We start from the raw sequence: 24,758 nt of genomic DNA, 5'->3' as shown, positions 1-24,758 counted from the left end.
ATCCTTGACATATTTTGGAAGAAATGTAAAACCAATATCCTGAGACTACAATCATTTATCATCAAGTAGCAGCTGTTGTTAGAATTGATATTGATCCTTGGTAAATTGCAATCAGAGTAACCTTGTTATATCATCACAAAATTCTCCCAGTACATCATTTAGCTATGAGATCCTTCCTTAACTTGTGTTCTTAAGTTTTTCTCATCTATATTCAACCACATAAGGACCCAAGTATGTGTAGAGGCAACACAAAATGCTTTTGGCCATTTTCCAATTAAATATTTGCTTGAAGATAATACATAAATTCATAAAATATAATAATTAGTTCAAAAAGTCACTTGATAATAAGGTAATTTTAAAATTCTAAGGAACTTAATAGGTGGTCTAGTTTAATCTTCTCATTGTTAATGTGAAGAAACTGAATTTGGTTAAGTGATATGACTAAGGCTGTAAAGCCAGAGTTTGTTCTAGAATGTGGCATTCCTTTTATAAAAAATTTAAAAAGTTATTTTATTTTATACAATTACCATTAAGAGAATGAAAAGTGCTAATTTCATATATAGTAAGTTTAACAGGAACTTGAAATGAGGAAATTTCCCCCACACCACTGTTATTTTAGGTATGGCCTCCATGTGGGATTGTTGAAAGCTGGACACAACAATTTGCTCCTTATCTGAACTCTTCACAGCTTAATTTTCTTAAGTTTTAAAATGGGAATAATATTAGTGCCTACATCATAGGGTTTTGTGAAATAAAAGTGAAACAGTAAACTTAAAACACAGCATAATACCTTGGTCATAGTAAGCACTCAATAAGTTTTAGCTGACATCACTATTACTACTTTTATGATTTTATAAAATAGGTAATCATAGCTTTGATCTGTTGAACAGTAAAAACAAATGTAATTGGAACTCTTATATTTTCAAATGTCATTATTGAAAATGACATCATTGTATCACTGTCCCTGCATCATCATTTTGCTTGAATTTCTTCTAGTTTATATACATCATTAGGAAGCATATTTGGCACAATATCATAAATCCTACAGGGGAAAACACAGTGTTTTGTATTTTTCTTAATTTGAGAGACACAGAGAGAGAACATGAGTGGGGGAGAGGAGAAAAGGGGTGGGGGGAGGGAGAATCCTAAGCAGGCTCCATGCTCAGTGTAGAGCCCGTTGTGGGCCTTGATCCCATGACCCAGGGATCATGAACTGAGCTAAAATCAAGAGTTGAACTCTCTACTGACTGAGCCACTCAGGTGTCCTCTATTTTTTCTAGGTGATGAATTAGTGAAACTCTTCATGAGAATTATAATCTGTGTGATAGCCTTACTAGGATATCTTTATCAAAGTTATAAAATTTAATCTGAGGGAAAAGTGATGGTAGCACAAAATAAAGTATGTAAAGTCCCATTTTATGAGCAGATATGAAGCCTACAATTATTTAGAAACTGATCATATTTTTGAGATACTAAGCTCCTTTATTTTTCTTCATCCTTTATATCTTCTGCTTACATTTTATTCATTTTTCAACCTATTTATACAACCTATTCTGGGAGAAAGAGGGAAAAAAGAGGACGAAAAAATCAGATCTGTTAATGTAGTTATTTCTTAGCAGATCTGAAAGAAGAGGAAAAAAAAAAGCTTAAATTATCCTGAGAGATCCACCATGGGTCACCTTCTCCACCAGTGTGCAGCAAGTACAATTCCTTTGTCTTCCCCTGGCCTGGATAATTGAGAGTTAGCTGATATGTTTTTAAAGAGGTAGAACATTACATCTTTAAAACTATTCATCACGAATGAGTGAATGATCTGAAATCTTCTCTATAAAAATACACTGAAGATTTTAAATTAAATTTTACAATATCATTAAAGCTAAAATATCTTTAGTCACATCAAATTATTGGCTATTTTTATTCATTGTTCCTGCATTTGGTATACAATTCATATGCCAGAGAAATACAAACCTAGGTAACTCAAAAGAAAAAGACAGAGTTTTTATCCACATGAACAGAGAAATATCTGCCCAGATATTCAAAAACTACAAGGATTTAATTCAAAATACCAGGCATTATGTATTTAAATAAATATATCAAGAGAGAAAGAAGGCAGCCATTGAGCCTAAAACCTATTGAAAGACTGAATACACAAATGTACAATGGCTATATTATACATAAACACAGAAGTCTAATCCCCAACTTAATAGCAACTTGCCTGGGAAACCATATCTATAATAAACAGGCCAGGAAGCCAGTCCTGCTATGTAAGGTTTGCAGGAAGCCAGATTGTTACCTCTAGCAGTAATCTAGCAAGCTAAATAATAACGTATGTAACAACTGAACCAAGTCAGGCCTTGAGTAACTAAAAGCTTCCCTAACTTTTGTCACCACTTTCAATTTAGGACAAACCAGAGAAAGATAAATATGTACCTATAACTAATTACATAGGATGCCCTGCTTCTAATTACCTACCCGCTTCCAGTTTCCCCATGACGATAGCCTCTCACCAAGGCATACTTGAAGCCTTCCCTTTCCTCCACTATAAAGCTTTCCCACTCTTTTGTGTGCCTTTGAGTCTCTGCCAAAATGCAGGTGGCAGTGGTAAAGTCCCTTGCTACAACACACTCTGAATAAGGAGCCTTCACTTTTTTCATTTGTTTGGTCTTCATTCATTTCCACGCTATTGAGCATCCCCCCACATCTATCAATGGGGAACAAACTTAGGTATCCTAGAAAGATAACCTTCATGATATTCTGAGCAGATATTTTTAAGTTTATTTATTTTAGGGAAAGAGAGAGAGAATCCCAAGTAGGTTCTTGGGAACTGTCAGCACAGGGCTTGATGCAGGGCTCAATTCCACAAAATCGTGAAATTATGACCTGAGTTGAAACAAAGAGTCAGATGCTTAACCGACTGAACAAGCCATCCAAGCATTTCTGAACAGATTTTTAAATCTTCATTTTACAACTGTACAGAACTGAAGTTTGTAGATGTTAGATAGCTTCTCCTGTTCTTCTATTTTCATCATGCTAGAGAAAGCATTTTTGGTATATTATTATGATAAAAGTATTTGAGATAGTATTAAAAAGGCACTAAGAATAACAATAATAATAACAACAACAGGTCTAAATTTGTTGGGTGTTTTTTAGCAATACTTGCATTTGTATCTATCAGCTTGCTGGATAAATGTCAGCTCTGTATTTTTAATAGATTCATTGTCTTAAAGTCAGAACATATATCAAACTACATATAGAATTTGAAATAAAAGCACCATAGAAGAAATGACATCTATTTCTTATTTCCTTTAAAAAACACATCAGCAGAAGTATTCAGTCAAGTAGTGACTGAATCAAAAGGGTTTCATAGATAGTATGTAGAAAAACTTGCTATTTTGATATTGACCAGGAAATAAGTAAAAATGAAATTTGAGTGATGCTAAAAAGAGAATAAGCATTTATTTCCCTGGCACTTTTTAGAAGGTAATTGTTTAACAATCACATAAGTTAACAGCACTGTATTTATTTACAAAAGAAGAAACAAGTTGTAAAGGTACTAAGAACATTACATAAAACTTATCAGCTAGTGAGCAAAAGAGTCTATATTTAAAAACCAAATTACTTTTTGGTTTCAAAGTTTAGCAAATATGCTCAAGGAACACTTGATTAAAATTCACTTTAAGATATTCCCTTACCACGTAAGTTGACCACAGAATGTAAAATTCAAGTAATTTATTTTCTAACTATAAAATAATATAACTTAGCTTTATAGGAAGAAGTAGGGAAAATAGCATTTGCACAAATTAGAAATTGCCATGGAATTTACATAAAACCAGATATTATTTTAAATAGGAAAACACAGATGATTAATAAGGCTTTTAAATGCTTGAAAATAAAATGGTATTTAAGCGCAATTCCCTTAACAAACCTGAAAAACTAAAAAGAATCCTACAGATAACATTGTTTAAATAATAATGTGGAATAGGAAATGATGACTGAAGGCCAAATAATTCCTCATGTGGCTTCTACTTTGTCTCACTAATTTCATTTAGTTAATTCAAACCTTTATTAAGAATTCCTTGCATCAAGCATAAATTAAAATGAGCAGAAAGTTGAAATCTGAGAAGCCTTATGAAAAGAAAGAGATTCAAGCTCTTGGCCCTATAGCATTTCATGTTAAGGACGGAAAACTCTTTTCTGAAATGTCTCTATTTTAAGAAAAGTAATAAATTTTTCCATATAAAATTATAAATACCAAAGTTATAATTTGGTCACATTGCTAAATATATAGAGGGGGGAAAGTTGCTTTCTTTATACACCTTAAGGACTTTGCTCCTTCCCATAAACAAGACTGATGTTCAATGACTAATGATTTAATTTGTAAACCTTTTAGTTGTTTCTCCCCATTGGGATGCAATGACATATTTTTCATAAAAAAGAAAAATTGAGGTATTTATTTGCCTTTTTCTACATCAGCCTTTTTAAATGGGGCAAATGAGCAAAAGGTATGGGGCAGGTTGGAGGATGCATTTCATCATCACCCAGGGAATTTCTCAAACTGCATGTATCACAAACTTTGAGGTTGAGGTCAAGAAAAGCAACCATATCATGAAAATCACATATCCCAATAACTTTGAAGCAACAGTATGCGTAGTGGAGGTGAACTGCCTACATTAGAATCCTACTCTTCCCCTGGCTAACTGTAGGACACCAGTCAAATCACTTAACTGTGACAAGTTTCTTCATTTGTAAGATGGAGATAATGATAATAGAACCTAATGATATTGTTGTAAGGATTAAGAGTCTTAATATACATGTGTTGACACAGAGTAAACACCAGGTGAGTGTTATGTTATTATTGCTGTGGATCTGAAATAGAGCAAACAACTTCATTTTGGGAAATGAACAGCAAGTTGAAAGGTTTCTTATGTTTATGGTCAAGACAAATAGGATGCTGTTTGTTCCACTAGCTATGATAATGCTCTTGAGTGAAGGAGGCTGGACACTTCTTGAAGCCAGGGATTATGTCAAAATTACTTGAATCTCAAGTGTCTAATCATGCCTTACATACAGAAGTACTCAACACATGTTGATTGAATATCCAATTTTTTTTTTAAATATTTTTATTTATTTCTAGGAGAGAGAGAGACAGCGTGAGCAGGGGAGGGTCAGAGAGAGAGGGAGTCACAGACTGAAACAGGCTCCAGGCTCTGAGCTGGCCGTCAGCACAGAGCCCGACGCGGGGCTCGAACCCACGAACTGCGAGATCATGACCTAAGCGAAAGTCGGACGCTTAACCGACTAAGCCACTCAGGCACCCCGAATATCCAATATTTTTAAAAAAGTAAACAAATGGATGAACACATGGGTTGACAATTTTCAGAAAAAAGAATGACAGTCATATAGAGTGTGCTTAATATTTAAAATTAAATGCAAATTCTTTTCAGAAGCTTTGTTCAAAACCTAAATCTACATCTTAGAAATGATTCAGTAGTCCTCCAAAAATGATTGATATAGTTCAAAGTATTGCAGTTTTCTATTTCTACTTCAAAGTGACAGAAAATATTTAAGGTCTCTTGAGTGAAAGAGATTGTACTTGTATCACCTCTTGACTAATAAGTCCTACCATCTTTTTTAAAGAGCCTATCTCGTTAAGATTTTTCATTTATATAAACACAGAGGTTTTTTTTTTTTATTAGCTTGAATTGGTTGTCAATTTTTAAGATGAAGATTTAACTAACATAAGACAAAGACAGCATTCCTCTTTTTGAAATCTTAAAGATACTTCAGAGTATATATTGTATTACCCATGCTTCTGTTTCAAAATTAACTATATATGGCATATCTTTCCCTGGTATAGTATGTTTTTAATCTAGGAATCATACTGAATTGAGCTGTATAATTATTTTGTAATTCTAGTGCTTATAATATATTTGTACTATCCATTTCTCAGAAATCATATGGGCGATGCTATATAATCATTTCTTACCCTATTGGAGTCAATTCTTGCTCTGGAAGTATAGATGGGAGGTGGGATGTTGAAAGCCTGAGGGACCAGGTATTCCTCAGCATCCATCATATCTTCCAGGTCCTCTTCATCCAAGAGATTCTGAAAGAACTTGCTGTCATTTGGACTAGGAAGCTTCATGCGATCGTCACCCTAAAAGTTTGCCCACCAGACAAACAAACAAACAAAAAAGATTCTTCTTTTCATCTTAAATATTATGGACTTGGCAGCAAATTTATGTAATATCAAAACAAGTGGTTGAAAACTCATGCACTCGTTTAAAATAATAATTCTTTAACACATTTACCAGTCACGAAGGAGCTTGTAACATACTGAGATATGACATGGTAAGGTAAATACATTTAATATATTTAATAGAATGTGATGAATGCCACTAGAGATGATGAAAGCAGTATGCTATGGCTCTTTTGAGGGAGTCATATTCTATTTCAGACCTGAGAATAATGGTAGGTATCATTGCCAAGATGTTTGAGCTGTGACTTTAAGAATAAATGATAAAGGACAATTGACTTCTCAATCTTTACTGTATTTTATTGGGTTGGTTTGATAGGGTAGAGTTATCGGAACACATGGGCTCCATGATTTGTTCTATAGAATGACACTGTTAAAGTGATAGCGTTCAAAATCACAGCACAAGTGGCAAATAATATAAACGAGTGTGGGAGAGACACCAAAACCCTACTCTTTTTTGCCTCCTATATTTCTTAAATATGATTTTTTTATTTTTAAAAATTATGTGACATTTTGTAAACAAGTTGTTTATGCAAGTTAATTTGGGGAAAAAATAACTGGAAGCTACTAGCTTCTAAAACCTGGCTTTTATCTTCATGTCAGACTATTGATAGGAAGATAAATGCTACCTTGTTTTGTTGAGGAAAATTAATTCAGTGTAACCCAAGGTCCACTTGTTTATGATTTAGGTAAAAATAATCATAGAGAAATATAATACTTAAACTCTCCAATCCAGGTTTTCTAGTGTTTAATATAAAATGTTCTTTTGGACTGTTATTTGATTCATAAGTACATCAATTCACTGGAATCTGAATTATTGCTTGGATACTGTATGTCTCCCATAACAAAACAAAATATATTTATAAATATTTTTTAGGAAATTAAATGCAATATATTGACACTTTTAATTCACTGTCTTCAACCATGAACAAGATTAAAACAAAAATCAATCTTCCTTTTATTCTGAAAAGGGAAGATTATAGTAATGGACATGACTTACCACATAATGTTAATAAAAAGCAGAGTGCTAGATGGCTTGTCTGAGGATAAGGACTTTTTATGTATATGGATAATCATAATTATCTGGCTGTTCAATAGCAGAGGCACTTGAATACTAAGAGAAGATTCCTAGAAGGGGTTCTGACATCAAGTAAAAAGCTCTTTTCCATAAGTCATTTCACATGATATTCTGCTTAGTTAATCGACTTATGAATGGTGATTGACATAGCTCCAACGTCCAGATATATACCAACCTGAATAACTAGGTATCTTTGAGGGTCTCGAGCCATCCTCGAAAATTCAGCAGCCAGTTCTTTAAATTTAGGTCTACTGTCTGCATCAATCATCCAGCCTAGAAATTCACACATAATAAAAGAGTCACTGTATCCATAATTAGGAAGAAATAGAATGTAAATTTTATGAAAAGATAGGCTGTTTGAAAAACACTATTTTAGTAATAATGATCTAAAAAACAAAGAAAGCTAAAGAAAGAAATAATCCAACAGGCAAGGTTCTATCTCAAGCAGTTTGTTGATATTCATAAGTAAACATAATATAATATAGAATAATGATTCTGTTGATCTAATTTAAAATTAATTTTTCTTCTTAGAAAACATAACCTGGGCTAACTATAGGAACTTACAGAGTCTCCTATCTTTTTTCTTAAGTATGGAGAGAATGATTTCTTTCTTTTCTTTTCTTTTCTTTTTAACTTTTCTTGGATGGCTATAGAGGAGGTGATTGGGATATAGTTTATTATTTTGTACAAATTTTAGTTACAGTGCACACCACCAACACAGAGGGGGTGGGGAAAGGAATAGAAAGCAACTTTCTCATGCTATTTTTTTCCTGGTGGGAAAAAACCAACGCAAAGTAATGTTTGTTCAGCACTAGCCATTAGCTTATCTAAGTACTAACCTTTGTAGCATAAAAATACTATCAGCAATTTTCAAGGTATGTATTATTATTTAGCTGGGAATCTAGATAAAGTGGGTCTTATCTCCCCAGGCTCCTTTTAGCTGATGAGATCACAAGAATAAAAGCACCAAGCTTTCCTTGATTTTCTTGCCAAATGACCCTTTTGTTAGGTATTAAAACTCATAAAAGCCAGGTAAAACTCCCTGTTAGGCAAAATCTGTTCCTGATTTTTCATTGTTTCATCACAGTATCAAAATGAAATATCTAAGTCATTTCTTATGCTGGTTATGAGATCAAATTATATAATGTATGCATGTTTTTAAGGTTTTTTCCAAATACGATTGCTGAAGATATTTGATCCAATAAAGCTATAAAGTGTCCTTTTTTTCTCTGAGTTTAATTTTTATTCTTGTTCTGGGAAATCTTTGGGTGTCATTTCATGTATCATTAATATCACTTGATATTTTTCTCTCCTAACAAAACTGTGCTATATGCATTCATTTGTACATACACAGAAAAATGCTGTTGATGCCAAGATGCTAATGAGAAAATAGATGTTTCTGGAATTATTAGAACCGAAAAAGGTTAACTTCACCAGGAGGTATCCGTTTCTTTCTAACTAAATATTGAGTAAATAGAACTACGCTTAGAGAAAAGGGCATTCTGACCTGAACTGGAAAGCACATTTTTTATTTCTTCCCTCACTGTCAGAATGTATCACACATGTCATGAATATAAATCTGAGTAGACCTGGGCCCAAAGTCTCTTATTAATAAGATGCTTATTCACCTTCACCAGTTTGTTTCTTTGCTAACCCTGTGTAAATCAAAAGGGGAAAACCCCAGATTACACAAGAAAGATTGCTGAATGTTAATCTCACTTAAATTAACTAGGAAACTCCAGAGACTTCCTTAATTCTATTTAAATTAAGAGCTAGGCTGCCAAAACACATTTATAATACATATGTGTCTGGGGCATAGAAAGGAGAAAAAAGTTAGAGCATTTGATGTAAACAAATGATCAAATTGTAAAGAAAGTAAACATTCATAATCTTTTTATTTCACTATAGGCTCATGTCTTCCTACTTTCCATTCTGCCCTGCTAATTTCCTGCTGACTAAAACTGGTAAACCTAGTTCCTTTTAATTCATTTTTTAAACTATCAGTTTCAAGCTGTCTTTCTTTATATCCAGATCATTTGTTTAGACTGCTATTTTCCTATAAAGATTACTAACATTATTGTGCCTAATTACATCTCTTTATGAAAGACAATGTGATTGTCATGGAAATGATAAGAATCAAAGTGAAATGAATAAGAGTGGGAGTCATATAATTTTGACTTTGTAACGTGGAAGTATGATATTGCTTCCTGTTCACAGTTATCACAAAAATGCAGGTGTTTACATGATCTTTTCATACTTATTTTTGAACTTTTATATTTTTCAATGTACAAAAACTTATGCAGGTAGATTAATCTGTACAATTGCTTTACTAAGAGTGATGATGGTGATGATAAAATTATTTTGCAATCTTACATTTGACCATGACCATGTACACATCAATAGTGCAGATAGGAGGCTGGGGCAAACGTTCTCCTTTCTCTAATAAATCCGGGATTTCTCTGGTTGGAATTCCATCATAGGGTTTTCCTCCAAAGGTCATCAGTTCCCATATGGTAACTCCTAAATTGGAGATCAAATATTTACATCAGCATTTTAACAACATACTTTGAATAAACCAGCAATATACCAGTGACAAAAGAAAGCTCCCTAGAAGCCGATCAAAAACAGACTAAAGAAAGGCTGTTCAGATTTCTATATTCATTAGTAGAAGCCCAATGCAAAAATCTTTGTGGGAAATTCAATTATCTTATTATTGTCTTGAAATTTTCAAGGGGCGCCTGAGTGGCTCAGTCAGTTAAGCCTCCGACTTCGGCTCAGGTCATGATCTCACAGTTTGTGGGTTTGAGTCCCACGTCTGGCTCTGTGCTAACAGCTAGCTCAGAGCCCGAAGCCTGTTTCAGATTCTGTGTCTCCCTCTCTCTCTGACCCTCCCCTGCTCACCCTGTCTCTCTCTCTCTCTTTCTCTCAAAAATAAAATAAAAAAAATAAAAAAAAAAGAAATTTTTAATGAGTAGCAGAGACAATTCGGAGTGGTTATCAGAATACAGAATCTTCCTCATTATTACTTGTAAGTAATGTTAATGTTTGCTAATTCATGTTACTTTTCACTATACCACATTAGAGCCTATCAAACAATTTATTATAAATATGTATATCCAGTATTAAGTAAATATTATTATAGGCAAAATCTGATGTTGACTAATTTTGAGATTAACCTCTTTGCTATTAAAAGCCCTATAGGCTAACCTGTGGTGCCAGAATGAATAACTTATGATTATGGTAAATAATCGTGGCTCTCTCTTTAACTCAACCAAAGAGAACAAATGAAAAAAAACACACAGATTTATTTCTTTAATACCCGTGAGAGCCTGAGAGAGGAATGATCCATATATAACAAAATACATGTGAAGTAGGCATCACAAAATTGAAAGGAATCAATAATAGTTGATTCCTTAGATAATGAAATCACTTTTTTGAATCACTAGAACAGTGATTCATTCTGTAAAAGCAAATACTCTAAACATTAACATGCAAGTAGCTAGCTTTGATGAAAATGATTCTCATTTGAACAATACTACATACACTACAGACCTCTTCTTCATGATCTAATAATTACACAATTAAGAAGTTATCTTTTCTTAAGGATAAGGATTGTAAGTTCATAAAAAGCTATGTGTGCATAAGAGTCTCACCAAGTAAATTTTGATTGGTGCATATAATATGCAAAATATGGTTTAATATAAAATCTATTAATTAGGACTATGCTTTCTTTTCCACTTCTATCTGTAATGAATTATATATTCAAGCTAAAGTCATTTTTAGCTCATAACAGTTATCATTGACTAATAATAAAAGTACAAAGCTTAAAATATAAAAGTATATGTGAATTGCAAATTATCCTTTATAATACTATCATTAACAATTACCTGATTTTTTGTTAATATTTATATTTTATGATTATTAGGTATAATGTAAAAATGTAATTTTACACATAATTTAACTGTTCAATCTTTATTAAATCCTACTTATGAGGCACCTAGGTGGCTTAGTCAGTTGAGTGTCTGACTCTTGGTTTTGGCTCAAATCATGATTTCATGGGTTTGTGAGATGATGCCCCATGTAGGGCTTCATGCTGTCAGCGTGAAGCCTGCTTGGAATTCTCTCTTTCTCTTTGCCCTTCCCCTTCCCTCTCTCTCTCTAAAAATAAATTTAAAAACTTAATTTTTTTAAACCTTACTTAATTTTGCATATTAAAGAGTGACTTTTTAGAACCACTGAATCACTAAGATTCAGTGTCCGTGAAGCAGGCTGGAACAAGAAGTGGATGGCTGTCCACTTATAGTGGACATTTATAGTGAAAATTAACATGAATTCAGTCAGTCAATATAAATACATATTTATAGAATATGTATTCAAAGAAGACTCTTTTTTTTTTTTTTTTTTTACAAATAGTTTATTGTCAAATTAGTTTCTACATAACACTCAGTGCTCATCCCCAAAGTGCCCTCCTCCATGCCCATCCCCCCCTCCCCCCCACATCCATCAGTCCTCAGTTTTTGTCAGCATTCAAGAGTCTCTCATGGTTTGCCTCTCTCCCTTTCCCCCACCATTTCCGCCCTTCTTCTCCCCCTTGTTCCTCCGTCAAGTTCCTCCTAATCCTCCTATACGTGCAAACATATGATATTTGTCCTTCTCTGCCTGACTTATTTCGCTCAGCATAACACCCTCAAGGTCCATCCATGTTTCAAAGAAGACTTTTTATCAACTTATGTATGCAGTTATAAAAGACAGAATACATGCTCTTATCTTCTATCAGAACTTATAAGAAAAATGCAAAGCAATTAAAAATAAAAAATAACAGAAAATATACAGAAACATAAATATAAAAACAAATTATAAAAAAACAAAGACATAAATAAAAATAACAGAAAATATAATAAACAGAAACATAAATACAAAAGCAAAAGCAGGAACATCAAAACTCCCATTTCTGCCAATAATAATACAATTATATCTTTTTAGGAGTGAAAGATGCGGTTAAACAGAGATGCCTTCATGTAGAAGGACAATTCCAGAAAACTGAATCAGAAACATTCTCAAAACACACAATTCTATCATTCAAAGATATAAACCATAGCTGATGCATATTTATGTTTATAAAAATAAAGATGCACCCAGTGCCAATTCTCTACAAAGGTGCACTATAAACAACGTGTTTCTCTCTGCCTTGTATACCTTTTGCAATCAACTATAATATATCATAAAAATCTTAAAATGCCTTATGGATATGGGTTGATGACCTGAGCTGTATTTCTTTATTTTTTTTAAATTTAATGTTTATTTATTTTTGAGAGACAGAGACAAAGCATGAGAGGGGTAAGGGCAGAGAGAGGGAATCACAGAATCTGAAGCAGCCTCCAGGCTCCAAGCTGACAGCACAGAGTCCCACGTGGGACTCAAACCCATGAACCTGAGATCATGAGCTGAGCTGAAGTTAGAAGCTTAACTGACTGAGTCACCCAGGAGCCTCACCTGAGCTATATTTCAAAGCTGAGTACTATCTATCTATCTATCTATCTATCTATCTATCTATCATCTATCTATTTATATTTGCCTGCTTACTTATTTTAGAGGCTGTTTAAAATTTGTCTACAGTAGATTGCTACATTTAATTCAGCGATATATACATAGGAAAAAAGGGAAAAGAAAAAGAAAAAAGTATGTGATATATATGTCATAGATCAAAATATATATGTAATATATAAATCTATCATATAAAATATAACCTATGGATTTATCTATGTCATATAATATATATGCTGATTTGTACCATATAATATATGCAACAGATTTATGTTTCTATTTAGTCCTTATAGTTCAATAACTAAATTTTTCAAGCATTTCCCTGTACTTTTTAAAATCTCATACACTCCATATTTTCTACTTCTAAGCTGAGTAGAATACATGAGGTCTTCATGGAAATTTTAGACCTGTAGCATACATGTATGGAGGAAAAAAACACTTTAAAGAAATGTCTTAACTTTTTATTTTATTTTTATTTTTTAAATAATTATATTTGAGAGAGAGATGAGATAGAGAGACAGAGAGAGAGAGATACAAAGACAATGGGGGAGGGGCAGAGAGAGGGAGACAGAATCTGAAGCAGGCTCCAGGCTCTAAGCTGCCAGTACAGAGCCCAACACGGGCTAAACTCAAGGACCACAAGATTATGACTTGAGCTGAAGTCATACACTTAACCACTGAGCCACTCGGGAGCCTCTTAAGTTGGTTTTTTTTTTTTTTTTTTTTTTGATAATTTGTGCTTTTCTAGATAAGAGGTGTAAGTTATTTAGTGATTGAATAGCTTAAATATTTTGCCTAAAAAGCAATAACAAAGATAAAACTAAGTATAAATTTGAGTAAACTAAATTGTACAATGCTTTCAAGACCCACCACCCCCTTTTTACTGAAATGAGCATTATGCTTTTAATTTGTAAGAAATATTGGTTTTATTTAAACTTAGAAAAAGTGTTAATTCATTCTCATCAATACCTGGATGAACTCAGGTTGTGAATAGACAGATTTTAAGTATCTCATTTCAACAATTAAATTAAATGCAATTAAATGAATGTTCTAAGCTTAAAAATCACATTTTTCTAGTTTATATTATTTACTCTTTAAAATGTCTGTTTAGTCCAAAGTAGTTTGTAAATTAAAATCAAAGCTGCAATTAGCAATCTTCTCTTATTTCTCCCCTCACATTTAGTGCTTTCACCTTACTGCTTTCAGTGATTGTTCTTTGTTACAATAACTTCTTTCTTATTATAGAACAGAAATTCTTTAATTTTAACATGTCTTCAAAGAGTTTTTGAAAATTAAGGCCATGAAGTTCTATGACATTGTTCCTAAACTAAAGTTGGGTTTTTTTCCTGATCAGAAAATTTGCTACCAAACCTAGGGTTATGGTAGACAACTCAACTGAGATATTAATATATTACATTATAGAGAATCAAGGAATAAAGAAAAAGGCAGATAACAATATTATTTAGTTTTTTTAATAGAAGAGCAAAGAGTTAATTCCCTTAAGAAACAAGGCTTATAAGTAGGTATTTCCAATACAATAAAATAAATTGGTTTAAGATATTTTACATGAACCTAATATACTTAATTTTGCCTTAAAACCCTTAATTCACAAGGAAGATTTATTTACCATAACTCCAAACATCACTCTGATGGGTGAACTTCCTGTAGTGTATACACTCCAACGCCATCCATTTAATTGGCATCTGAGAAATAAAAAGAGAAATGAAAAGTCAATGTTTTATAGTTATATATAAAAAGTCATTTCTAGGGGCGCCTCGGTGGCCCAGTTAGTTAAGCGTCTGACTTTAGCTCAGGTCATGGTCTCACGGTTCATGGGTTTGAGCCCTACGTCGGGCTCTGTGCTGACAGCTAGCTCAGAGCCTGGAGGTTGTTTCAGATTCTATGTCTCCCTCTCTCTGTGACCCTCCCCTGCTCACGCTGTGTGGGTCTCTCTCTCTCCCTCTCAGAAATAAATAAAAACATTTAAAAAAATTTTAAAACAAGCTAATAAAAGTAATTTCTATAGTCATTTCTCAAAATATGAGTTTCTGGGCTTGCCTCGGTTATATTTGTTGATTGTGTGTATAGAAAACATAAACATAATAATAATAAAATTTTAACTTTTAATTTATTTGTTTAATGTACATCCAAGTTAGTTAGCATATGGTGTAACAATGATTTCAGGAGTAGATTCCTTAAGGTGCCTTACCCATTTAGCCCATCTCCCCTCCCATAACCCCACCATCAGCTCTCTGTTTGTTTTCTATATTTAAGAATCTTTCATGTTTTGTCCCCCTCCTTGTTTTTATATATATATTTTTTGCTTCTCTTCCCTTATGTTCATCTGTTTTGTATCTTAAATTCCTCATATGAGTGAAGTCATATGATATCTGTCTTTAATTTTGTTTGGATAATATACTTTAGTTTCATCCACATAGTTGTAAATGGCAAGATCTCCTTCTTTTTGATTGCCCAGTAATACTCACATATATATTCCACATCTTCTTTATCTATTCATCCATCAGTGGACATTTGGGCTTTTTTTATACTTTGACTATTGTCAATAGTGCTGCTAAAAACATTTGGGGTGGCCCCTTTGAAACAGCACACCTGTATACCTTGAATAAATACCTAGTAGTGAAATTGCTGGGTCACAGGGTAGTTCTATTTTTAATTTTTTGAGGAGCCTCCATATTGTTTTCCAGAGTTGCTGCACCAGTTTGCATTCTCACCAGTAGTGCATAATAATAAATGTTATTTTTTAATACAGGGAACAATGAATTGAAATTTATAAAATGTGTAAAGTGAACTAATCTAAAGATATATTTATTTTTAAAAGTTTCATAAACAATTACAAGTAAAATAATAAAATAAGTATCACTTTTCTATATTTCTTAATGTTCAGCAATTAAGTCAGTTACTAGTTATTATGACTCACAATACTATTCTAAACATCTAAGAAATGTGTTTCTAAAAATATGGTCTATTACATTTTTGCCCCCAAAATGAGACTTCTTATATTTTCAGTTATCCTTTCTTTGACCACCAGTACAATTGACTCTTTCTACCCTTGGCCTTTCCTTTTTCCTCTCATATAATTTGGTCACTGAAAACACCTATAATAACGAATTCCAAATTTAGGCTTGCTTTGTTCCCCAGCCACAAATGATGTCCCTTGTCTTGGTTAGCCAGTATTGAAAATATGTACCACTTTCAAAATAGGAATTCTATAAAAGGATATGAGAGGATCAGTACAAATCTATCACCACTACAAGAAAAACAACTCACATACCCTGCTGCTGATGGGTCAGCAGAGTAAGTTTCAACTAGGAAGGGAAGCATTATATAGCTGGAAATAAAATTAGGTTCTACAGAATAAAGATAAACACTTCTACTTTGTAGTTGAAAGCTTAAAACTAAATAGGCCTTGGAAATCATGAGGTTCGCTGCTCACCAAGGTGATATCAAGGTAACTCTGACAGAATCATGGCATTCAGTGAAAGGGAACAGAAGACACATTGAAAGTAATTTCCCTATGGGCAAGGAGTTAGTTGACTTTACGGACTATGGACATTGTGTTAGAGAAGTAAGTTTAAATCACAGGTGGCTTGATAAAGACTTAATGGTTACTAGGCATTTAAAGCTATAATGAATCTTGCTTTAGACAAATCCTACAGTTGTATGTTCTCAAGACAAGTCAAGTCATGTGATTTATAGACTTCTACTTTGCAATCTTGTAGTGAATTTCAAAGCTGTGGCCTCAAACTGCTGCAATTTGGTAGTAAACAGGCAAAATAGTCTAATAAAATCAAGGAAATGTCAGGAAATACTACAAAACTGAAGGTTTTTTTAAAATTTTGTTTTCTTTTGTCTTGTGATAAGATTTGAAGATAAATAGTTATAAAGAGATCATATAAAGTTATATAAAAATCATATACTACACGATACATAAAATCAATGCTAAGCATTTGAAAGCCTATCATTGCAAAATATTTATAATATATATTTGGATGGCTTATGATAAATAAGGCCCATGATAAACATATTTATATGATACATTAATAACTTTTTTGTTAGCATGAGTTTATACATAGGTTAAGGTTGCATTTGCTTATTTCATTTGGCCTCTCCTGATTTAGTTTTCCCGTATTAAGGCTAGAGGAACCTCCAGATGGAGAAGAGCTATCCTCACTATTTAGCCAAGGACAGCAATCTAAGCAGCAGGTTAATGAGAAAAACAAGAGCTGGAACGAAGGCATGAGCTGAGACCATATGGCAAGAATACAGTTGTCAGGCAAGGCCTGAGGCTAAAGTCATAAAAGTAGAAGCGGCAATGGCACTGTTAAGATTCCCGGGATATAGCAGGCTACATTCTGGTGGAAAGAATCGAAAAATAAATAAAATATTTTGGTCAATTATATTATATAAGCTTAAAGACATACAACCAGATTAAGAGGAATCTGTTGTACCTGGCATAGGAGGATTAAAAGTTAAATAGGATGATGAACTTTCCAATGAGTTATGGTTCTTGGTAGTCACCTGGCTTCTCTCTAGTTTATGCAAGAATAGCTGTGATTCTCTGCAGTAGTCAGTCCTGCATTCTTAGGATCACTGAAACAATGTCCATGGCCCTTAAGTGTAATTTCTAGATTTCCTAAGGACCCACCTACTTCCCAACACTGGGCATGACATAAGGAGCACTAGAGACGAATTGTCTTATTTTGACTCTTTTTGAAAAATGGAAGGTGGTGAGATTTGATAATCTCTTAACTTCAGGCTTATTGGCTTCTTCTTATAACATATAAGGAAATAAAAGTATATCATACTATATTTTCAAACAATATTGCTCTAAAGAGATGCCCACCTTTCCTCCATCAGCATTATACTCTTTTTCATCTCCTTCTAAGAGTCTGGCTAGTCCAAAATCTGTGATTTTCACATGATTTGGAGACTTCACTAAGACATTTCGAGCTGCCAAATCCCGATGAACAAGCCGTCTTTCTTCCAGGTACATCATTCCCTGAAAAACACCGAATTCCAAAAGATAGTTAATGTCTAGGGTTTTTTATTGTCTGAAAAGCAGTTTCTTAGCCTTCAGTTGTAAATGCTTGATTTCTCTAAGTGAAGCCAGAATCCTGGAATATTGTTCAAAATTAGGAAGAAACCTAACAAAGGGACAAAAAAGCAAACCACAAATAGCTTTTGGCCTTTTCCCCCTAAAGTCCTGTAATGAATGAATTACCTGTATATGAATTAAATGTTGGATCATTTTCCCCCAGAGATTTTATACTCTTTTGCAAATATTTCCATTAGTGAGGTATGTGTGTGTCTCAGTAGGCAAGCTACAGACCCACGTGTTTCTATTTTTCTTCTTAACAACAACTGCTTCATGGCACCCTCCCTTACACACCTGCTCCAAACAAATACATCCATCCATAGTTTTAAAAAATGTTTCATATGCAGGTTTAATGGCACCAAAATCACTATCATAGTTTCTATCAAAGCTGAAGAATTATATTATTCTTATAGTTAAGCAAAAAATGAATTATACCGTAGAGGCATTAAAAGCCTGCAATTTTTTAAAATGGCTTCAATGACAGTAGTAATCATTAGAAGGACCCACAAGCGAAACTATATTGTTTATTACGACCCTAATAGTAGCCTTTAATGTTTTCTTCAAAAAAACATATAGCGTCATTAAAAATAAAATTTATTACTGATTGCCAACAATTTACATATATACATACATATATACATATATATTCACATATATCCATAAAAACAATAAATATTAATTTTACTTTACCACAAAGTAAACTAAGAGTCATTAAACATTAGCCTTAACTAAAGGTTGATGTAAAGCCAAAGAAGTAAACTCAGAGGCCTAGATTAGAATGAACATATTTTTATTGAAGTGTTAGAGTAAATTCTGTATTTGAGGATTTCAGTGGTAAAAAATGTTGTCATTTAAAAACAAATCAGAATTATTATAAAATGGTTAAAGCATATTCTCATGCCAATTGCAAATCAAAGCTTTTGGTACTTAATACCACAATTGCAGGACTTTGAAGGATTAACGGATTCTGATATCAAAACGAAAGCTGTGGAAAACAGACATATAAATCACACAGGTGAAAAAAAATGAACCATATACCCAGTGTAGTGTAAAGAGAAGATTGCTTCAACAGCATCATGAGCCAAGCACTATACTATATATGCCCATTAAACACAACCAGTGGATGTACTGCCTGATATGGTCCAACTGGTCGGCAGTGTATTTGTGTTTTCTGAAATCAGTCCACAACTGAGATTTATAAGGTTTTGTCTTCTTTCCTCAACAGTCCCTAAATAAATTATTTGATTATGCCAATTTAGAAACTCCCAGAATAAAATGAATCTAGAAACATAAAGCTCTTATATGACTTAAGGGATCAAAAAATTTAATTTTTAAAAAACTTATTTGCCCTTTTAAGAAATGTCCACTGGGGCGCCCGGGTGGCTTAGTCGGTTAAGCGTTCGACTTTCGCTTAGGTCATGATCTCGCGGTTCGTGGGTTCGAGCCCCGCGTCCGGCTCCGTGGTGACTGCCAGCTCAGAGCCTGGAGCCAATTTCAAAGTCTGTATCTCCCTCTCTCTCTGACCCTCCCCTGCTCACGCTGTCTCTCTCTCTCTCTCCTAAGGAAAAAAAAAGAAAAAGAAGTGTCCATGAATACATTCATCTTTCTTTCTCTTTCCTAGCACTTTCATATCAGAATATAAAAAAGTGTGTTGGCCACAAGTTAATATTCAGATCCACACACAATGACAGAATACACACTATGTTCCAGGCACTGTGCTAGACATCGGGGAAACAAAAAAAGACTCAGAGGAGATCTGTTCATTGCACGGGAACAGAGCTATTGATAAAGTGGGGGGGGGGGGCATGGAATACAGACTTGAATGGATCAGTGTGATACATGTAAGGCATTTAAAGAGAGCTGTGTTTTGAGGATCATTTGTAGTATAGCTTAGAAAGTGAGCATGAGAGGGGAGCCTTCGGAGATCCTGAGTCCTAAGTAAGGTTTGAATGATGTCCACCAGTTGTGCAAGGTGAGGAGAAAATTGCAGTTAGAGAGAACATACACAGAGACATCGATACCATGGTATATTGATACAAAGGTAGGTAATTCTGTATTCTAAATATTTATGTATAAAGGAGGGAGAGTGGAGAGTGGTGAAGCTGACAAAGAATTGAAAATTCAAATTCGAAAAAGTTTGATTCAAGAAGGGCCTCTTATGTGTCCTGGTAGAGAAGCTGCATTTCAGTGTGGTGATGCAGAGGTTGTCTGATAAAGGAGAGTGACAAAAATGATCATTGGAGTCTTGAAAAATATCACCTGATGTATAGACGAAGGATTGGACACAAATACAGCATATACATATTTGGCCCCCACACTGCACGTCTTACAAACACCCTCATTAGCTGATTACTGGCTGTACTCTATTGAGGGTACCTCCAGTTTCCCAGGATCCCACCACTCACTATTATTACCCACGAGTTAATTTATGATACTTATCTAGTTCGTCATGTCTAAGCATCTGAATCTTCAACAAAACTAGTCCAGAAGAAAATTCAGGGAGAGAACTATTCCAAGTTACACTTACACAATAAGGTAATCATCTTGGTAATTGAATAATGAAGAGGAGAGTAAACTATGAATGATTCTGCTTTCTGACTTTTGTAATTTAGGTGGATAACAATTCCTTTAACTAAATATTATCCTAATGCAAATATGTGTATATTTCTACAATATGTGCAGGAATAGTGGCATATCTTATACCAATAGGGAACTAATAACCACAAAGAAATTTAAGACCCAAATGACATATCCATGTTATAAGCAAAACTTCAAAAACTCCAAATGTTCTTTGATATGCTATATGCTAAGTCTTAGCAGGTGACAGAATATCCTGAACCTCAATTCTATTTGTCTGTAACAAAGTGTTTCCTTCAAAATAACGAGAACTGAGTTCAGGCAACCAGATGGTAATTTCCGTATAGTTTCCCTCACCTCCCTGACCATGATTAAGAGATAAAACAGAAGCATCTGTATCATTACCAAATCATCAAAATACATTTGTATGGTTGCTTTGTAACTATGCAACATCATTGTACAAGTACACACCTTTAGATCATTAATTATGATGGCTACCTTAGTTCTACATTCACACGTAAATTACAGTGAATCATCTATGGGATTGCTCATGATAGGTTTCTCCACATTGCAATTATTAAGATAGGATTTTCTTACCAGATGATCTCATTAGAATCACATTCTCTGCTAGATTCCTTCAAAATAAAATCACTCCTTAAATCAGAGTGTGATGCAATTAAGGAGGCAGTTATTAGAAATAACAGTGACAAAAATAAACTGGATGAAGTCCTTTGAAGTATGAAGATGATTAAAAAGAAGGGCCATTTATTATCACAGAGAGATGCTGCATCGGTTGAAAAGAAGCTTACTCTGTCTTGTAGCAACTCCATGTCCTTGCTACGTCTGCCTAGGTAGAGTACCTTATGAGAATACAAACACTGACAATAATGACAGGTAACATTAACTGAGTACTCAGAACATGGCAGGCATTAAACTAAATGCTTCTACATTCATAGGTTAACTTAATCCTCTGAGATGCATACTGTTTGCATCCCATTTTAAATATGAGAAAAACAAGTCTCAGAGAGGTCAAGTTACTTGCTCCATGTCATCTAATGAGTGACAGGACTGGGGTTTGTTTCCCGTGGAGTTCTGAAGTCTGTATTTTTAAGCCTACCCCCTCTCTTGATGGGTTACAGGGTTGTGTGAGCATGTAGAAATTAATGTACAGAGTGAAGCCACTTACTTTTAAAAGATCCTAGTTCTTTTGGAACAAAAATATTATAAGAAATTTCTGTGAGGGGCGCCTGGGTGGCTCAGTCGGTTAAGCGTCTGACTTTGGCTCAGGTCATGATCTCACGGTTCGTGGGTTCAAGCCCTGCGTCAGGCTCTGTGCTGACAGCTAGCTCAGAGCCTGTTTCAGATTCTGTATCTCCCTCTCTCTGACCCTCCCCCGCTCAGGCTCTCTCTCTCTCTCTCTCTCTCTTTCAGAAATAAATAAAACAGTAAATTTAAAAGAAAAAAGAAATTTCTGTGAATTTCAGGGCATAATGCAAGTGATTGACTTATATTTTTATTTAAAATTCAGCTAAATAATAGAACCTTTTCTGACTTAGCAGGAATTTGAATCGTATAAATTGGAAACTTAATTCTTGCTTTGACCACAGGATATGTAGGATGGTAAAGTTGGTTTGAGTGAAGGTTCTGGGGTCAATCACTTGGATTGAACCCCAACTCTGCCATGTTCTGTGTGACTCTGGCAAGTTAATTAACCTGGCACTCACCTTCATCTCTAAAATGACCATAATAGCACCTGTACCACAGATTGTTGTAAAGATAAAATGAGTTAATATATGTAAGAAGATTAAATCGTAACTGCTGTGTAGTAAGTACAGAACACGCAAGCTTTTATTACTGTTCTACAGATAGATATCAACAGTTGTAGTGTGAACAAAAATAACTTACCCTCATTAACTTGAATTGCTTATTTCAGAAAATCTGTGAACCTCAACTAATATATCACAGTAGGCGTTCAATAAATGTTTACAAATGGTGATATATATACCCATAACCAATCCATCATGATTAATGTATGGATACAAATTCCAAATAATTACTGTTCAAACTATTATTTTAGTAATGATTCACCTGAGGATGATGTCATATAAAGAGAAGGAAGAATTAAGGAATCTCCTAAGAGATTTGGTGCCCTCCATAAGTGCATCACAGAATTAGGATCATAATGAAGTTAAAGGTCATGAATAAGATAGGTTGGAGAGTTGTCAACGTTGCAGGAAGGGTGAATAAAACAGTATATATGGGGGTTTTCGGTAGACATGTTTTAGGAGCATTCTGTCTACTTCTAAATCTAGGTGCTGTGAGTCTAATTTTTACTCAGACTATTCAGAATTTACCATTATCCATACCGTTCAGTATTTTACCATTTTTCACACTTGCTCTACATGCTGTAATAAGAAGGGTACTTACTTATTTTCTGTTTTGCTTATACCTCTTAAAAGGTGCTTTAATAAATAAAACCAGCTAGGGAAAGTCAGACTTTATTCTGACTTTCAGAAATGCACTTTAATACCAAATTCAAGGATAATTTTATTACAATTGAGTTGAAAGTTTTAATCTCTGGTTAAAATTGACTCATCTAAACTACTCTATGGAACAATATCAGTGACTGGCTTAATTTTACAATAACAGTATTGACGAACACTTGGCAATGACCTTCTTTTCAATCTTATGATATTTGAATCACAATTGTTTGGCAAAAAATGCATTATGTTATGTTTTAATCCAATGTGAAAATGTATTCTGCCCAGCTGCAGGAAGCTAACACAAGTCAAGAAAGATCAGACTATTTTTGACAACAAATATTTGCTTCCCATATATAGAACATGTGACACTTTTGTCAAACACATGTGTGGAGCTAAAATTTTCAAGCTGCAGTCAGCTTTCACAGGCATTAATCTCTGGAGTTAGCAAGAGTACACTTTTTTTTCCTGTTTTCATCCTAATAACCTCAAGCTTTTTTAATAACACAGGAAGCTTCAGGAAAGCTAGCCTCAAATGAAAATCACTCCTCTTTTCTACTTTTCCTTCTGAAAGCAATTCTATGCCAGAGGGGGAAAAATTCAACTATAATGCTCTCTACTGTTAGGGCTAAAGATATGAGCATGTTCAAGAGAAGAAAGGGGCCTTTTTGGATGAAGTAACTGACTTTATACAAATAGTGCATGAAGGGAAACTAAAGGGGCTCATAATTAAATAAACTGAGAAGTCTTTTCAACCAGCAAAAGCTTGTTCATGGCAGCGGTGAAAAAACACAGAACTGAATGTTGGAGACAGAAGTCCCAGACATGTTGCTCACTAGGTTTTTGACCTCAGATACTCATTTCACTTCTCCTATAAAAGTGACAGATTGGCCTACATGATCTCTGAGGTGTCCTCTAGCTTTAAATTTTTATTCCATGATAGATGGACTTGTACAATAGATCTTTATAAAATATTAAACTGTGGGCCAATAAACGACACAGAGAATAGTAAAGAAAGATGTAGGGTAGATGCCTTCCTTCAAATGTTTAACATAAGTCGTGAATATGTTTTAGTAAAAGTTTCATGCTTCCAATGTTTAAAATAACAGACTTTAGAAATAAACCCCAGCTCTTACTAGCTCTGTGATCTTGATTAAGTTATTTGTGTGTTTCAGTTTGCTTGTCCATCAAATGGAGACAATAATAGTATCTACCCTGAAGACTGTCTTCAGGAATCAGTACCCTCATGTTTGTAAAACACCTAGAACATTCAACATTCTAAGGTTTTCTAAATAAGAAACCTCAAATTCAATCCTCTTATTGAAAATACAATTTGAGTACTGTAATAGAAAGAAAAGGTACTCAGCACTGATAGAGAAAGTGACTTTTGTTTCTCACTCTATTTGTCCCCAAATGTTCTCTTACTATTCTCCTCAGAGGAAGAAAAGCAGATTCACATGGCTGTCCTAAACTAGGTGGAGTTAATAATCCAGTTAATTCTTACATCTTTCAACTGCACCTATGATCCTTAAAAAATGTGTCTGGGCTGCAGTTCTTAAGGAGATTTTGAAATACTGAGGGCTAAATTTATATCAGTTTAATAATTTTCAAGGGAAACAATGTTTGTTGATATTTGAAATGTACTTTTCACAAATATTCCCAATAATATATTTGAGTGGGTATTTGTGTCTCTCTCTCAAACACACA

The 24,758-nt window shown here is 34.0% G+C and overlaps 1 protein-coding gene across 1 annotated transcript in view; it reads right to left on the bottom strand.

Annotated features, from left to right (window-relative positions):
* The window catches only part of ERBB4 (erb-b2 receptor tyrosine kinase 4), a 722,586-nt gene that overhangs the window by 28,960 nt on the left and 668,868 nt on the right, over positions 1-24,758 (bottom strand). Inside the window, exons 24-28 of the mRNA XM_039252967.1 lie at positions 17,743-17,898; positions 14,506-14,581; positions 9,708-9,854; positions 7,510-7,607; positions 5,987-6,157 (exon numbers count right to left, since the gene is read on the bottom strand). Coding sequence (XP_039108898.1) covers positions 5,987-6,157; positions 7,510-7,607; positions 9,708-9,854; positions 14,506-14,581; positions 17,743-17,898 — 648 coding nt within the window. The remainder of the gene's footprint in view (positions 1-5,986; positions 6,158-7,509; positions 7,608-9,707; positions 9,855-14,505; positions 14,582-17,742; positions 17,899-24,758) is intronic.

Source organism: Hyaena hyaena, unplaced genomic scaffold (assembly GCF_003009895.1).
Source record: "Hyaena hyaena isolate Hyena2069 unplaced genomic scaffold, ASM300989v1 scaffold_435, whole genome shotgun sequence".
Lineage (NCBI taxonomy): Eukaryota > Metazoa > Chordata > Mammalia > Carnivora > Hyaenidae > Hyaena > Hyaena hyaena.
This window is presented reverse-complemented; position numbering and strand designations above follow the sequence as displayed.